The sequence below is a fragment of the Taudactylus pleione genome, unplaced genomic scaffold, assembly GCF_031769625.1.
Source record: "Taudactylus pleione unplaced genomic scaffold, aTauple2 ptg002170l, whole genome shotgun sequence".
Lineage (NCBI taxonomy): Eukaryota > Metazoa > Chordata > Amphibia > Anura > Myobatrachidae > Taudactylus > Taudactylus pleione.
Window position 1 is genome coordinate 237,223 of NW_028286564.1, and position 18,950 is coordinate 256,172.

General features: G+C 51.9%; 1 protein-coding gene across 1 annotated transcript in view; it reads left to right on the plus strand.

The window, feature by feature from the left end:
- Window positions 1–18,950, plus strand: part of LOC148433693 (proton-coupled zinc antiporter SLC30A2-like) — a 104,448-nt gene that overhangs the window by 53,751 nt on the left and 31,747 nt on the right. Inside the window, exon 7 of the mRNA XM_088465826.1 lies at window positions 11,625–11,759. Coding sequence (XP_088321952.1) covers window positions 11,625–11,759 — 135 coding nt within the window. The remainder of the gene's footprint in view (window positions 1–11,624; window positions 11,760–18,950) is intronic.

An 18,950-nucleotide genomic window follows, 5' to 3' on the forward strand; every position in this document is an offset into this window, starting at 1 on the left:
GGGATCCTCACAGTGTGTGTGTACAGTCGCATAGTGCATGCATCCCACGGTGTGTGTTTACAGAGTCGTACAGTGCATGCATCCCACGGTGTGTGTTTACAGAGTCGTACAGTGCTTGCATACCAGTGTGTGTAAAGAATCACAAGCGCATGTGTCCCCATGGTGTGTGTGTACAGAGTCGTACAGCGCATGCGTCCCACGGAATGGGTATGAAATACCGCCGGCCGACAAAAGCAGAGTTAGAAGCAGCAGAAGCCCGACAGCGCTGGAAACCCGATCGTGGATAGGTGAGTATATACTAACCTAACCTTCCCCCCTAACCCTCCTTAGGGGTGCCTAACCCTAACTTCCCCCCCCAAGTGCCTAACCCTAACCCCCCTCTAAGTGCCTAACCCTAACCACCCCCTTCCCCGCTGCCTAAACCTAAGTCCCCCGGGGGGTGCCTAACCCTAAGTCCCCCCCGGGGGTGCCTATCCCTAACCCTCCCTACTCCTAGCCTAACCCTCCCGGGGGGGTGCCTGACCCTAAGTCTCCCCCGGGAGCCCTAAACCTAACCCTCCCCCCCCCGCGGCTGTCCGCTCGCGGCGCCCGGCATTTCTACGATCGGGATGCCGGGCGCCGGTCTCCCAGCGTCGGGGAAATGCGGGCGTCTACATCTAGACGCCCGGCATTTCACCCTTGCTGGGAAATGACAGTCGGGAAGCCTGTTGCCGGTATTTAGGCAGTCGGCTTCCCGATTGCTTCCCCGTCCCACGGTGTGTGTACACAGAGTCATACAGCGCATGCGTCTGACGGTGTGTGTGTACAGAGTCGTACAGCGCATGTGTCCCACGGTGTATGTGTACAGAGTCGTACAGCGCATGTGTCCCACGGTGTATGTGTACAGAGTCGTACAGCGCATGCGTCCCACGGTGTGTGTGTACAGAGTCGTACAGCGCATGTGTCCCACGGTGTATGTGTACAGAGTCGTACAGCGCATGCGTCCCACGGTGTGTGTGTACAGAGTCGTACAGCGCATGTGTCCCACGGTGTATGTGTACAGAGTCGTACAGCGCATGAGTCCCACGGTGTATGTGTACAGAGTCGTACAGCGCATGCGTTCCCACGGTGTGTGTGTACAGAGTCGCACAGCGCATGCGTCCCACGGTGTGTGTGTACAGTGTCGTACAGCGCACGCGTCCCACGGTGTGTGTGTACAGACTCGTACAGTGCATGTGTACCACGGAGTGTGTGTACAGAGTCGTACAGCGCATGTGTCCCATGGCGTGTGTGTACAGAGTCGTACAGCGCATGTGTCCCATAGTGTGTGTGTACAGAGTCGTACAGCGCATGTGTTCCACGGCGTGTGCACAGAGTCGTACAGCGCATGTGTCCCATGGCGTGTGTGTACAGAGTCGTACAGCGCATGTGTCCCATAGTGTGTGTGTACAGAGTCGTACAGCGCATGTGTTCCACGGCGTGTGCACAGAGTCGTACAGCACATGTGTCCCACGGCGTGTGCACAGTCGTACAGCGCATGTGTCCCACGGCGTGTGTACAGAGTCGTACAGCGCATGTGTCCCACGGTGTGTCTGTACAGAGTCACAGGAATGACTGAGTTGGTCTCAGAAATGTATTAGATTTGTGCTGGGTATTTCGGGATGGTTATTCATAGAGAGAGTCCGTAATGTGGGCGCGTAATGGGAGCATCATATAAGCATCACGGGAGTGTCGCTGAAGTGGTTGCAAACTCAGACGCTCAGTTGCTTGATGGAGATAGTGCACATACCGCGGGGCTAGCGCGAGATTCGTTGGTGGGACCGACGGTTGCATCTATAGATGCACCAGGTGGTATTACAGCATATATAGACACACCAGGTGGTATTACAGCATCTAATGATGCACCAGGCGGTATTACAGCATCTAATAATGCGCCAGGCAGTATTACAGCGTCTATAGACGCACAAGGTGGTATTACAGCATCTATAGATGCACCAGGTGGTATTACAGCGTCTATAGATGCACCAGGCAGTATTACAGCATCTAGAGACACACCAGGCGGTATTACAGCATCTATAGACACACCAGGCAGTATTACAGCGTCTAGAGACACACCAGGCGGTATTACAGCATCTATAGACACACCAGGCAGTATTACAGCGTCTATAGACACACCAGGTGGTATTACAGCATCTAATGATGCACCAGGCGGTATTACAGCATCTAATGATGCACCAGGCAGTATTACAGCATCTAGAGACACGCCAGGCAGTATTACAGCGTCTATAGACGCACAAGGTGGTATTACAGCATATATAGACACACCAGGCGGTATTACAGCATCTATAGACACACCAGGCGGTGTTACAGCTTCTATAGACACACCAGGCGGTATTACAGCATCTATAGACACACCAGGTGGTATTACAGCATCTATAGACACACCAAGTGGTATTACAGCGTCTATAGACACACCAGGCGGTATTACAGCATCTATAGACACACCAGGTGGTATTACAGCATCTAATGATGCACCAGGCGGTATTACAGCATCTATAGACACACCAGGCAGTATTACAGTGTCTATAGATGCACAAGGTGGTATTACAGCATATATAGACACACCAGGCAGTATTACAGCATCTAGAGACACACAAGGTGGTATTACAGCATCTAGAGACACACAAGGTGGTATTACAGCCTCTATAGACACACCAGGCGGTATTACAGCATATATAGACACACCAGGCGGTATTACAGTGTCTATAGATGCACAAGGTGGAATTACAGCATATATAGACACCAGGTGGTATTACAGCCTCTATAGACACACCAGGTGGTATTACAGCCTCTATAGACACACCAGGCGGTATTACAGCATATATAGACACACCAGGCGGTATTACAGTGTCTATAGATGCACAAGGTGGTATTACAGCATATATAGACACCAGGTGGTATTACAGCCTCTATAGACACACCAGGTGGTATTACAGCCTCTATAGACACACCAGGCGGTATTACAGCGTCTATAGATGCACCAGGCAGTATTACAGCATCTAGAGACACACCAGGCGGTATTACAGCGTATATAGACGCACCAGGCGGTATTACAGCCTCTATAGACACACCAGGCGGTATTACAGCATCTAGAGACACACCAGGCGGTATTACAGCGTCTATAGACACACCAGGTGGTATTACAGCATCTATAGACACACCAGGCGGTATTACAGCGTCTAGAGACACACCAGGCGGTATTACAGCATCTATAGACGCACCAGGCGGTATTACAGCCTCTATAGACACACCAGGCGGTATTACAGCCTCTAGAGACACACCAGGTGGTATTACAGCCTCTATAGACACACCAGGCGGTATTACAGCCTCTAGAGACACACCAGGCGGTATTACAGCCTCTATAGACACACCAGGCAGTATTACAGCATCTAGAGACACACGAGGCAGTATTACAGCATCTAGAGACACACCAGGCGGTATTACAGCCTCTATAGACACACCAGGTGGTATTACAGCATCTAGAGACACACCAGGCGGTATTACAGCGTCTAGAGACACAGCAGGCGGTATTACAGCATCTATAGATGCACCAGGTGGTATTACAGCCTCTATAGACACACCAGGTGGTATTACAGCCTCTATAGACACACCAGGCGGTATTACAGCATCTAGAGACACACCAGGCGGTATTACAGCATCTATAGACACACCAGGCGGTATTACAGCATCTATAGATGCACAAGGCAGTATTACAGCGTCTATAGACACACCAGGCAGTATTACAGCATCTATAGACGCACAAGGTGGTATTACAGCATCTATAGACACCAGGTGGTATTACAGCATCTAGAGACACACCAGGCGGTATTACAGCATCTAGAGACACACCAGGCAGTATTACAGCATCTAGAGACACACCAGGCGGTATTACAGCATCTAGAGACACACGAGGCAGTATTACAGCATCTATAGACACACCAGGCAGTATTACAGCATCTATAGACGCACCAGGCGGTATTACAGCATCTATAGACACACCAGGCAGTATTACAGCATCTATAGATGCACCAGGCGGTATTACAGCGTCTATAGACGCACCAGGCGGTATTACAGCGTCTATAGACACACCAGGTGGTATTACAGCTTCTATAGACACACAAGGCGGTATTACAGCATATATAGATGCACCAGGCAGTATTACAGCATCTATAGACACACCAGGCGGTATTACAGCATCTATAGACGCACCAGGCGGTATTACAGCGTCTATAGACACACCAGGCAGTATTACAGCATCTATAGACACACCAGGCGGTATTGCAGCATCTATAGACGCACCAGGCAGTATTACAGCCTCTATAGACACACCAGGCGGTATTACAGCATCTATAGACACACCAGGTGGTATTACAGCATCTATAGACGCACCAGGTGGTATTACAGTGTGTAGAGACACACCAGGCGGTATTAATGCGTCTATAGACACACCAGGCAGTATTACAGCATCTAGAGACACACCAGGCGGTATTACAGCATCTATAGACACACCAGGCAGTATTACAGCCTCTATAGACACACCAGGCGGTATTACAGCATCTATAGACGCACCAGGCGGTATTACAGCGTCTATAGATGCACCAGGCGGTATTACAGCTTCTATAGATTCACCAGGCCGGATTACAGCATCTATAGACACACCAGGCGGTATTACAGCATCTATAGACACACCAGGCGGTATTACAGCATCTAGAGACACACCAGGCGGTATTACAGCATCTATAGACACACCAGGCCGTATTACAGCATCTAGAGACACACCAGGCGGTATTACAGCATCTATAGACACACCAGGCGGTATTACAGTGTGTAGAGACACACCAGGTGGTATTACAGTGTGTAGAGACACACCAGGCTGTATTACAACCTCTATAGACACACCAGGCAGTATTACAGCATCTATAGACACACCAGGCAGTATTACAGCCTCTATAGATACACCAGGCGGTATTACAGTCTCTATAGATGCACCAGGCAGTATTACAGTGTCTATAGATGCACCAGGCGGTATTACAGTGTGTGGAGACACACCAGGTGGTATTACAGTGTGTAGAGACACACCAGGCTGTATTACAACCTCTATAGACACACCAGGCAGTATTACAGCATCTATAGACACACCAGGCGGTATTGCAGCATCTATAGACGCACCAGGTGGTATTACAGCATCTATAGACACACCAGGCAGTATTACAGCCTCTATAGACACACCAGGCGGTATTACAGCATCTATAGACACACCAGGTGGTATTACAGCATCTATAGACGCACCAGGTGGTATTACAGTGTGTAGAGACACACCAGGCGGTATTAATGCGTCTATAGACACACCAGGCAGTATTACAGCATCTAGAGACACACCAGGCGGTATTACAGCATCTATAGACACACCAGGCAGTATTACAGCCTCTATAGACACACCAGGCGGTATTACAGCATCTATAGACGCACCAGGCGGTATTACAGCGTCTATAGATGCACCAGGCGGTATTACAGCCTCTATAGATTCACCAGGCCGGATTACAGCATCTATAGACACACCAGGCAGTATTAATGTGTCTATAGACGCACCAGGCGGAATTACAGCGTCTATAGACGCACCAGGCGGTATTACAGCATCTAGAGACACACCAGGCGGTATTACAGCATCTATAGACACACCAGGCGGTATTACAGTGTGTAGAGACACACCAGGTGGTATTACAGTGTGTAGAGACACACCAGGCTGTATTACAACCTCTATAGACACACCAGGCAGTATTACAGCATCTATAGACACACCAGGCAGTATTACAGCCTCTATAGATACACCAGGCGGTATTACAGTCTCTATAGACGCACCAGGCGGTATTACAGTGTCTATAGATGCACCAGGCGGTATTACAGTGTGTGGAGACACACCAGGTGGTATTACAGTGTGTAGAGACACACCAGGCTGTATTACAACCTCTATAGACACACCAGGCAGTATTACAGCATCTATAGACACACCAGGCGGTATTACAGTCTCTATAGACGCACCAGGCGGTATTACAGTGTCTATAGATGCACCAGGCGGTATTACAGTGTGTGGAGACACACCGGGCTGTATTACAGTGTGTAGAGACACACTGGGCGGTATTACAGTGTGTAGACACACACCGGGCGGTATTACAGCGTATGGTGATGCAGAAAGTGCACATTGTCTCCCGCTGTATACCAGGGACAGACGTGTATTAGCATAACGTCGCAGACACAGGCGGGCAGAGCAGGAGCAGGGGAGATGGAGAGGAGCCTCTGAAGACGGCGTTATTATCTTAAGGCTTCTTCACGTATTTAAAAAAAAAATTATATTAGTAAATTTGAGCAGATCACATTTGCCATTACAAGTATACGATATGCGTACTAAAATAATGCGAATTTAAGGGCACGGAGGAGCTCTTATACGGAAGCTCTTATACGAACACCATTGCATACATTTAGGTGATACTAAAATAATGAGATCATTGTGTGAAAACACAAACAGCAATATCCACATTATTTTAGTAGAAGATATTGATAAATAAGCCGCGTGGGAGGTTTTCGGAGCGGGGAGAATAAGCCAGTGCACTATCGGCAGGACGATCCTAATATGAGGGGATTACCTCGCTGTCAGAAGATTTGAGCTGTGGGAATTTGAAAGGTCAGTGCCAGGTCACCATGGGCAGGACATTCCGGGTTATTACTGTATAGTGGAGGGGGATTGGGGCGCCTAGAAGTCCTTTGTATGTGTGGCACAGACCATTCCTATCGCTCGCTGTCACTCAGAGATTACTCCACCAGCCCTACACCCTCTCAGCTCATATGGGGGGCTGTAATAATGCCAGGTTCTGTCCTTCACATATTCACTGAACTGGTGTCTGACACTGCTGGGCTAATGCAGTCTCTCTCTCTGGTGTCTGACACTGCTGGGATAATGCTCTCTCTCTCTCTGGTGTCTGACACTGCTGGGCTAATGCAGTCTCTCTCTCTGGTGTCTGACACTGCTGGGCTAATGCAGTCTCTCTCTCTGGTGTCTGACACTGCTGGGATAATGCTGTCTCTCTGGTGTCAGACACTGCTGGGCTAATGCAGTCTCTCTGGTGTCAGACACTGCTGGGCTAATGCTGTCTGTCTCTCTGGTGTCAGACACTGCTGGGATAATGCTGTCTCTCTCTGGTGTCAGACACTGCTGGGATAATGCTCTCTCTCTCTCTGGTGTCAGACACTGCTGGGATAATGCTCTCTCTCTCTCTCTGGTGTCAGACACTGCTGGGATAATGCTCTCTCTCTCTGGTGTCAGACACTGCTGGGATAACGCTCTCTCTCTCTCTGGTGTCAGACACTGCTGGGATAATGCTCTCTCTCTCTGGTGTCAGACACTGCTGGGATAACGCTCTCTCTCTCTCTCTCTCTGGTGTCAGACACTGCTGGGATAACGCTCTCTCTCTCTCTGGTGTCAGACACTGCTGGGATAATGCTGTCTCTCTGGTGTTAGACACTGCTGGGATAATGCTGTCTCTCTGGTGTCAGACACTGCTGGGCTAATGCTGTCTCTCTGGTGTCAGACACTGCTGGGCTAATGCTCTCTCTCTCTCTCTGGTGTCAGACACTGCTGGGATAATGCTGTCTCTCCGGTGTCAGACACTGCTGGGATAATGCTCTCTCTCTCTGGTGTCAGACACTGCTGGGATAATGCTGTCTCTCTGGTGTCAGACACTGCTGGGATAATGCTGTCTCTCTCTCTCTGGTGTCAGACACTGCTGGGATAATGCTCTCTCTCTCTCTCTGGTGTCAGACACTGCTGGGATAATGCTCTCTCTCTCTCTGGTGTCAGACACTGCTGGGATAATGCTCTCTCTCTCTCTGGTGTCAGACACTGCTGGGATAATGCTCTCTCTCTCTCTCTGGTGTCACACACTGCTGGGTTAATGCTGTCTCTCTATGGTGTCAGACACTGCTGGGATAATGCTGTCTGTCTCTCTGGTGTCAGACACTGCTGGGCTAATGCTGTCTCTCTCTCTGGTGTCAGACACTGCTGGGATAATGCTCGCTCTCTCTCTCTCTCTGGTGTCAGACACTGCTGGGATAATGCTCTCTCTCTCTCTCTCTGGTGTCAGACACTGCTGGGATAATGCTCTCTCTCTCTCTCTCTGGTATCAGACACTGCTGGGATAATGCTGTCTCTCTGGTGTTAGACACTGCTGGGATAATGCTGTCTCTCTGGTGTCAGACACTGCTGGGCTAATGCTGTCTCTCTGGTGTCAGACACTGCTGGGCTAATGCTCTCTCTCTCTCTCTGGTGTCAGACACTGCTGGGATAATGCTGTCTCTCCGGTGTCAGACACTGCTGGGATAATGCTCTCTCTCTCTGGTGTCAGACACTGCTGGGATAATGCTGTCTCTCTGGTGTCAGACACTGCTGGGATAATGCTGTCTCTCTCTCTGGTGTCAGACACTGCTGGGATAATGCTGTCTCTCTCTCTCTGGTGTCAGACACTGCTGGGATAATGCTGTCTCTCTCTCTGGTGTTAGACACTGCTGGGATAATGCTGTCTCTCTGGTGTCAGACACTGCTGGGATAATGCCGTCTCTCTGGTGTCAGACACTGCTGGGATAATGCCGTCTCTCTCTCTGGTGTCAGACACTGCTGGGATAATGCTGTCTCTCTCTCTGGTGTCAGACACTGCTGGGATAATGCTGTCTCTCTCTCTGGTGTTAGACACTGCTGGGATAATGCTCTCTCTCTCTCTCTCTGGTGTCAGACACTGCTGGGATAATGCTCTCTCTCTCTCTCTGGTGTCAGACACTGCTGGGATAATGCTCTCTCTCTCTCTCTGGTGTCAGACACTGCTGGGATAATGCTCTCTCTCTCTCTGGTGTCAGACACTGCTGGGATAATGCTGTCTCTCTGGTGTCAGACACTGCTGGGATAATGCTCTCTCTCTCTCTCTGGTGTCACACACTGCTGGGATAATGCTGTCTCTCTATGGTGTCAGACACTGCTGGGATAATGCTGTCTGTCTCTCTGGTGTCAGACACTGCTGGGCTAATGCTGTCTCTCTCTGGTGTCAGACACTGCTGGGATAATGCTCGCTCTCTCTCTCTCTCTGGTGTCAGACACTGCTGGGATAATGCTGTCTCTCTCTCTTTGGTGTCAGACACTGCTGGGATAATGCAGTCTCTCTCTCTGGTGTCAGACACTGCTGGGATAATGCTCTCTCTCTCTCTGGTGTCAGACACTGCTGGGATAATGCTGTCTCTCAGGTGTCAGACACTGCTGGGATAATGCTGTCTCTATGGTGTCAGACACTGCTGGGCTAATGCAGTCTCTCTGGTGTCAGACACTGCTGGGCTAATGCTGTCTCTCTCTCTGGTGTCAGACACTGCTGGGATAATGCTCTCTCTCTCTCTGGTGTCAGACACTGCTGGGATATTGCTCTCTCTCTCTCTCTGGTGTCAGACACTGCTGGGATAATGCTCTCTCTCTCTGGTGTCAGACACTGCTGGGATAATGCTCTCTCTCTCTCTCTCAGGTGTCAGACACTGCTGGGATAATACAGTCTCTCTCTCTGGTGTCAGACACTGCTGGGCTAATGCAGTCTCTCTCTCTGGTGTCTGACACTGCTGGGATAATGCTGTCTCTCTCTATGGTGTCAGACACTGCTGGGATAATGCTCTCTCTCTCTCTGGTGTCAGACACTGCTGGGATAATGCGCTCTCTCTCTCTGGTGTCAGACACTGCTGGGATAATGCTCTCTCTCTCTCTCTCTGGTGTCAGACACTGCTGGGATAATTCTCTCTCTCTCTCTGGTGTCAGACACTGCTGGGATAATGCTCTCTCTCTCTCTCAGGTGTCAGACACTGCTGGGATAATGCAGTCTCTCTCTCTGGTGTCAGACACTGCTGGGCTAATGCAGTCTCTCTCTCTGGTGTCTGACACTGCTGGGATAATGCTGTCTCTCTCTATGGTGTCAGACACTGCTGGGATAATACTCTCTCTCTCTCTCTCTGGTGTCAGACACTGCTGGGCTAATGCAGTCTCTCTGGTGTCAGACACTGCTGGGCTAATGCTGTCTCTCTCTCTGGTGTCAGACACTGCTGGGATAATGCTCTCTCTCTCTCTCTGGTGTCAGACACTGCTGGGATAATGCAGTCTCTCTCTCTGGTGTCAGACACTGCTGGGATAATGCTCTCTCTCTATGGTGTCAGACACTGCTGGGATAATGCAGTCTCTCTCTCTGGTGTCAGACACTGCTGGGCTAATGCTGTCTCTCTGGTGTCTGACACTGCTGGGATAATGCTCTCTCTCTCTATGGTGTCAGACACTGCTGGGATAATGCGGTCTCTCTCTATGGTGTCAGACACTGCTGGGATAATGCTCTCTCTCTCTCTCTGGTGTCAGACACTGCTGGGATAATGCTCTCTCTCTCTCTCTGGTGTCAGACACTGCTGGGATAATGCTGTCTCTCTCTATGGTGTCAGACACTGCTGGGATAATGCTCTCTCTCTCTCTCTGGTGTCAGACACTGCTGGGATAATGCTCTCTCTCTCTCTGGTGTCAGACACTGCTGGGATAATGCTGTCTCTCTCTATGGTGTCAGACACTGCTGGGATAATGCTCTCTCTCTCTCTCTGGTGTCAGACACTGCTGGGATAATGCTCTCTCTCTCTCTGGTGTCAGACACTGCTGGGATAATGCTGTCTCTCTCTCTGGTGTCAGACACTGCTGGGCTAATGCTGTCTCTCTCTCTGGTGTCAGACACTGCTGGGATAATGCTGTCTCTCTCTCTGGTGTCAGACACTACTGGGCTAATGCTGTCTCTCTCTCTGGTGTCAGACACTGCTGGGATAATGCAGTCTCTCTCTCTGGTGTCAGACACTGCTGGGATAATGCTGTCTCTCTCTGGTGTCAGACACTGCAGGGCTAATGCTGTCTCTCTCTCTGGTGTCAGACACTGCTGGGATAATGCTCTCTCTCTCTCTCTGGTGTCAGACACTGCTGGGATAATGCTCTCTCTCTCTGGTGTCAGACACTGCTGGGATAATGCTGTCTCTCTCTCTGGTGTCAGACACTGCTGGGATAATGCTCTCTCTCTCTCTCTCTGGTGTCAGACACTGCTGGGATAATGCTCTCTCTCTCTGGTGTCAGACACTGCTGGGATAATGCTGTCTCTCTCTCTCTGGTGTCAGACACTGCTGGGCTAATGCTCTCTCTCTCTCTCTGGTGTCAGACACTGCTGGGATAATGCTGTCTCTCTCTCTCTCTCTGGTGTCAGACACTGCTGGGATAATGCTGTCTCTCTCTCTGGTGTCAGACACTGCTGGGATAATGCTCTCTCTCTCTCTGGTGTCAGACACTGCTGGGATAATGCTGTCTCTCTCTCTCTGGTGTCAGACACTGCTGGGATAATGCTCTCTCTCTCTCTCTCTCTCTGGTGTCAGACACTGCTGGGATAATGCTCTCTCTCTCTGGTGTCAGACACTGCTGGGCTAATGCAGTCTCTCTCTCTGGTGTCAGACACTGCTGGGATAATGCTGTCTCTCTCTCTCTCTCTCTCTGGTATCAGGTACACCCAGGAGCATCACATATGGAGCAGTAACGGAGGTCCTGATGTCAGTGGAAGGGGTTCGGTCTGTGCACAGTCTCCGGCTTTGGGCTCTGACCCTCAGTCAGAACGTGGTGTCTGTTCATCTGGCTATTGGTAAGTGGGCTCCCTCACCCTGGGGTCTCTGTCCCACATGACATGACCACAGATGCTGGTGAGGATGGGCACGTGGGCACACGTGAGGTATTACATTTGTCATTATAATGTACTCGCGTTTGCTCACGTGGATGTCTCTTATTGCTAAGCAGAACTCATTTTATATAGAGAGTAGCGTCTATTATTGTGATGTAAATTTTATATTGTAGACATTGATCACAAAATGTCTTTGCAAACAATATTTACAGTTTTTCCTTCAGGGATTAACACAAAAATATGCGTGGGGCTCCTAACTGGCGAGCAGGCCACATAAAGCAGGGGGGCGTCATGCAGGGAGCTGTCATACAGGGGGTGTCATACAGGGGGTGTCATACAGGTGAGTCATACAGGGGGTGTCATACAGGGGGTGTCATACAGGGGGCGTCATGCAGGGAGCTGTCATACAGGGGGGCGTCATACAGGGGGGAGTCATACAGGGGGGCGTCACACAGGGGGGCGTCACACAGGGGGGCGTCACACAGGGGGGCGTCACACAGGGGGGCGTCACACAGGGGGCGTCATACAGGGGGTGTCATACAGGGCTGTGTCATACAGGGGGAGTCATACAAAAGGTGTCATACAGGGGTGTGTCATACAGGGGGAGTCATACAGGGGGGTGTCATACAGGGAGGGAGGTGTCATACAGGGGGGTGTCATACAGAGAGGGGGGTGTCATACAGAGAGGGGGGTGTCATACAGGGGAAGTCATACAGCTCGTGCTGCATTTGCATAATAGCAAGGATCACAATTGCAAAGCTGAACCCCCTATGTTCTCCCCCTGTCTGTGCACCCCCTATGTGCTCCCCCTGTCTGTTCTCCCCCTGTCTGTGCTCCCCCTTTGCGCCCACCTCCTATGTTGCTGAATCGGGCCCAATATCACCATCTGACTGAGAAAGTATCAGCTCTGTTTTTACTAAGTGGATTTCCAGCAATTCCTTCTATTATAATACCTGCAACATTGTGACACTACTAATATATCATCTTCTAACCTAATATCTACAGGACACTGGAACGTTTTTTTCCATTATATTAGATTGTTCTACTTTTATATTTTACTACTGATTGATATATACTGTACACTTGTCACAAGTTGTTAATTTGTATTATGTTTAATATGTTGACTATGCCGGGACCCGATGCACTAGTGTCTTAGTACCAATTGTGGACTTGTATTATGATCAGTATAGCGCAGTTCTTTACCGATCCTTACTAACTGGACCGCTCCTTACTAACTGGACCGTTCCTTACTAACTGGACCGTTCCTTACTAACTGGACCGCTCCTTACTAACTGGACCGCTCCTTACTAACTGGACCGTTCCTTACTAACTGGACCGCTCCTTACTAACTGGACCGATCCTTACTAACTGGACCATTCCTTACTAACTGGACCGATCCTTACTAACTGGACCGCTCCTTACTAACTGGACCGTTCCTTACTAACTGGACCGTTCCTTACTAACTGGACCGATCCTTACTAACTGGACCGTTCCTTACTAACTGGACCGCTCCTTACTAACTGGACCGATCCTTACTAACTGGACCGTTCCTTACTAACTGGACCGTTCCTTACTAACTGGACCGATCCTTACTAACTGGACCGCTCCTTACTAACTGGACCGCTCCTTACTAACTGGACCGTTCCTTACTAACTGGACCGATCCTTACTAACTGGACCGTTCCTTACTAACTGGACCGTTCCTTACTAACTGGACCGATCCTTACTAACGGAACCGATCCTTACTAACTGAACCGATCCTTACTAACTGGACCGATCCTTACTAACTGAACCGATTATTGTTCCTGTAGTCAGTGACAGCGCTGGCTGGTCTTTGTGTTTTTGTTTTTATTTACCTACTACAGTAACACTGAAAGGTTGCAAGTAACATGCGTGTGTTTGGCCAACCAACAAATGGCACTTCCTGTCAACCACTCTGCGATGGGTCTACGTATTCACTGTGAACGCAGTCCCAAACACATTGATGGTTCGCGCAATGCATGCGCAGAACGCAATCAACCGATTGCGTGCGTATTCACAGTTGCCATCAGTAATGAATCAGGCCCTGAGCCCGTTAGGTGCCTGTGAGGTGGCAGATTACAGCGCTGGTTGCTCCCTGTGCATGAACAGAACTTGGTCTGATTTATAGTCAGCAGTAAAGATAGCCAGAAGGTTCCATATGGCACATTGGTATGGCCGTGTTATGGTGCAGGGGGCACATTGGAAAGGCCGCTTTATGGGGCACATTGGTAAGGCCGCGTTATGCTGCAGGGGGCACAATGGTAAGGCAGCGTTATGGGGCACATTGGTAAGGTTGCGTGATGGTGCAGGGGGCACAATGGTAAGGTCGCGTTATGGGGCACATTGGTAAGGCCGCGTTATGCTGCAGGGAGCACAATGGTAAGGTCGCGTTATGGTGCAGGGGGCACATTGGTAAGGCTGCGTTATGGTGCAGGGGGCACATTGGTAAGGCAGCGTTATGGTGCAGGGGGCACATTGGTAAGGCCGCGTTATGATGCAGGGGGCACATTGGTAAGGCAGCGTTATGGTGCAGGGGGCACATTGGTAAGACCGCGTTATGCTGCAGGGGGCACATTGGTAAGGCCGCGTTATGGTGCAGGAGGCACATTGGTAAGGCCGCGTAATGGTGCAGGGGGCACATTGGTAAGGTCGCGTTATGCTGCAGGGGGCACATTGGTAAGGCAGCGTTATGCTGCAGGGGGCACATTGGTAAGGCAGCGTTATGGGGCACATTGGTAAGGTCGCGTGATGGTACAGGGGGCACAATGGTAAGGTCGCGTTATGGGGCACATTGGTAAGGCCGCGTTATGCTGCAGGGGGCACATTGGTAAGGTCGTGTTATGCTGCAGGGGGCACAATGGTAAGGCCGCGTTATGGTGCAGCGGGCACATTGGAAAGGCCGCTTTATGGGGCACATTGGTAAGGCCGCGTTATGCTGCAGGGGGCACAATGGTAAGGCAGCGTTATGGGGCACATTGGTAAGGTTGCGTGATGGTGCAGGGGGCACAATGGTAAGGTCGCGTTATGGGGCACATTGGTAAGGCCGCGTTATGCTGCAGGGAGCACAATGGTAAGGTCGCGTTATGGTGCAGGGGGCACATTGGTAAGGCTGCGTTATGGTGCAGGGGGCACATTGGTAAGGCAGCGTTATGGTGCAGGGGGCACATTGGTAAGGCCGCGTTATGATGCAGGGGGCACATTGGTAAGGCAGCGTTATGGTGCAGGGGGCACATTGGTAAGACCGCGTTATGCTGCAGGGGGCACATTGGTAAGGCCGCGTTATGGTGCAGGAGGCACATTGGTAAGGCCGCGTAATGGTGCAGGGGGCACATTGGTAAGGTCGCGTTATGCTGCAGGGGGCACATTGGTAAGGCAGCGTTATGCTGCAGGGGGCACATTGGTAAGGCAGCGTTATGGGGCACATTGGTAAGGTCGCGTGATGGTACAGGGGGCACAATGGTAAGGTCGCGTTATGGGGCACATTGGTAAGGCCGCGTTATGCTGCAGGGGGCACATTGGTAAGGTCGTGTTATGCTGCAGGGGGCACAATGGTAAGGCCGCGTTATGGTGCAGCGGGCACATTGGTAAGGCCGCGTTATGGTGCAGGGGGCACATTGGTAAGGCAGCGTTATGGTGCAGGGGGCACATTGGTAAGGCCGCGTGATGGTGCAGGGGGCACATTGGTAAGGTCGCGTTATGCTGCAGGGGGCACATTGGTAAGGCAGCGTTATGGGGCACATTGGTAAGGTCGCGTGATGGTACAGGGGGCACAATGGTAAGGTCGCGTTATGGGGCACATTGGTAAGGCCGCGTTATGGTGCAGCGGGCACATTGGTAAGGCAGCGTGATGGTGCAGGGGGCACATTGGTAAGGTCGCGTTATGCTGCAGGGGGCACATTGTTAAGGCAGCGTTATGGGGCACATTGGTAAGGTCGCGTGATGGTACAGGGGGCACAATGGTAAGGTCGCGTTATGGGGCACATTGGTAAGGCCGCCTTATGGTGCAGCGGGCACATTGGTAAGGCAGCGTTATGGTTCAGGGGGCACATTGGTAAGGCTGCGTTATGGTGCAGGGGGCACATTGGTAAGGCAGCGTGATGGTGCAGGGGGCACAATGGTAAGGCAGCGTTATGGTGCAGGAGGCACATTGGTAAGGCCGCGTAATGGTGCAGGGGGCACATTGGTAAGGTCGCGTTATGCTGCAGGGGGCACATTGGTAAGGCAGCGTTATGCTGCAGGGGGCACATTGGTAAGGCAGCGTTATGGGGCACATTGGTAAGGTCGCGTGATGGTACAGGGGGCACAATGGTAAGGTCGCGTTATGGGGCACATTGGTAAGGCCGCGTTATGCTGCAGGGGGCACATTGGTAAGGTCGTGTTATGCTGCAGGGGGCACAATGGTAAGGCCGCGTTATGGTGCAGCGGGCACATTGGTAAGGCCGCGTTATGGTGCAGGGGGCACATTGGTAAGGCAGCGTTATGGTGCAGGGGGCACACTGGTAAGGCCGCGTGATGGTGCAGGGGGCACATTGGTAAGGTCGCGTTATGCTGCAGGGGGCACATTGGTAAGGCAGCGTTATGGGGCACATTGGTAAGGTCGCGTGATGGTACAGGGGGCACAATGGTAAGGTCGCGTTATGGGGCACATTGGTAGGCCGCGTTATGGTGCAGCGGGCACATTGGTAAGGCAGCGTGATGGTGCAGGGGGCACATTGGTAAGGTCGCGTTATGCTGCAGGGGGCACATTGGTAAGGCAGCGTTATGGGGCACATTGGTAAGGTCGCGTGATGGTGCAGGGGGCACATTGGTAAGGTCGCGTTATGCTGCAGGGGGCACATTGTTAAGGCAGCGTTATGGGGCACATTGGTAAGGTCGCGTGATGGTACAGGGGGCACAATGGTAAGGTCGCGTTATGGGGCACATTGGTAAGGCCGCCTTATGGTGCAGCGGGCACATTGGTAAGGCAGCGTTATGGTTCAGGGGGCACATTGGTAAGGCTGCGTTATGGTGCAGGGGGCACATTGGTAAGGCAGCGTGATGGTGCAGGGGGCACAATGGTAAGGCAGCGTTATGGTGCAGGAGGCACATTGGTAAGGCCGCGTAATGGTGCAGGGGGCACATTGGTAAGGTCGCGTTATGCTGCAGGGGGCACATTGGTAAGGCAGCGTTATGCTGCAGGGGGCACATTGGTAAGGCAGCGTTATGGGGCACATTGGTAAGGTCGCGTGATGGTACAGGGGGCACAATGGTAAGGTCGCGTTATGGGGCACATTGGTAAGGCCGCGTTATGCTGCAGGGGGCACATTGGTAAGGTCGTGTTATGCTGCAGGGGGCACAATGGTAAGGCCGCGTTATGGTGCAGCGGGCACATTGGTAAGGCCGCGTTATGGTGCAGGGGGCACATTGGTAAGGCAGCGTTATGGTGCAGGGGGCACACTGGTAAGGCCGCGTGATGGTGCAGGGGGCACATTGGTAAGGTCGCGTTATGCTGCAGGGGGCACATTGGTAAGGCAGCGTTATGGGGCACATTGGTAAGGTCGCGTGATGGTACAGGGGGCACAATGGTAAGGTCGCGTTATGGGGCACATTGGTAGGCCGCGTTATGGTGCAGCGGGCACATTGGTAAGGCAGCGTGATGGTGCAGGGGGCACATTGGTAAGGTCGCGTTATGCTGCAGGGGGCACATTGGTAAGGCAGCGTTATGGGGCACATTGGTAAGGTCGCGTGATGGTGCAGGGGGCACATTGGTAAGGTCGCGTTATGCTGCAGGGGGCACATTGTTAAGGCAGCGTTATGGGGCACATTGGTAAGGTCGCGTGATGGTACAGGGGGCACAATGGTAAGGTCGCGTTATGGGGCACATTGGTAAGGCCGCCTTATGGTGCAGCGGGCACATTGGTAAGGCAGCGTTATGGTTCAGGGGGCACATTGGTAAGGCTGCGTTATGGTGCAGGGGGCACATTGGTAAGGCAGCGTGATGGTGCAGGGGGCACAATGGTAAGGCAGCGTTATGGTGCAGGAGGCACATTGGTAAGGCCGCGTAATGGTGCAGGGGGCACATTGGTAAGGTCGCGTTATGCTGCAGGGGGCACATTGGTAAGGCAGCGTTATGCTGCAGGGGGCACATTGGTAAGGCAGCGTTATGGGGCACATTGGTAAGGTCGCGTGATGGTACAGGGGGCACAATGGTAAGGTCGCGTTATGGGGCACATTGGTAAGGCCGCGTTATGCTGCAGGGGGCACATTGGTAAGGCCGCGTTATGCTGCAGGGGGCACATTGGTAAGGCCGCGTTACGCTGCAGGGGGCACAATGGTAAGGTCGCTTTATGGGGCACATTGGTAAGGCCGCGTTATGCTGCAGGGGGCACAATGGTAAGGCAGCGTTATGGGGCACATTGGTAAGGTCGCGTGATGGTGCAGGGGGCACAATGGTAAGGTCGCGTTATGGGGCACATTGGTAAGGCCGCGTTATGCTGCAGGGAGCACAATGGTAAGGTCGCGTTATGGTGCAGGGGGCACATTGGTAAGGCTGCGTTATGGTGCAGGGGGCACATTGGTAAGGCAGCGTTATGGTGCAGGGGGCACATTGGTAAGGCCGCGTTATGGTGCAGGGGGCACATTGGTAAGGCAGCGTTATGGTGCAGGGGGCACATTGGTAAGGCAGCGTTATGGTGCAGGGGGCACATTGGTAAGGCCGCGTGATGGTGCAGGGGGCACATTGGTAAGGTCGCGTTATGCTGCAGGGGGCACATTGGTAAGGCAGCGTTATGGGGCACATTGGTAAGGTCGCGTTATGGGGCACATTGGTAAGGCCGCGTTATGCTGCAGGGGGCACAATGGTAAGGTCGCGTTATGGGACACATTGGTAAGGCCGCGTTATGGGGCACATTGGTAAGACCGCGTTATGCTGCAGGGGGCACATTGGTAAGGCAGTGTGATAGTGCAGGGGGCACATTGGTAAGGATCGCGTTATGCTGCAGGGGGCACATTGGTAAGGCAGCGTTATGGGGCACATTGGTAAGGTCGCGTTATGGGGCACATTGGTAAGGCCGCGTTATGCTGCAGGGGGCACAATGGTAAGGTCGCGTTATGGGGCACATTGGTAAGGCCGCGTTATGGGGCACATTGGTAAGAC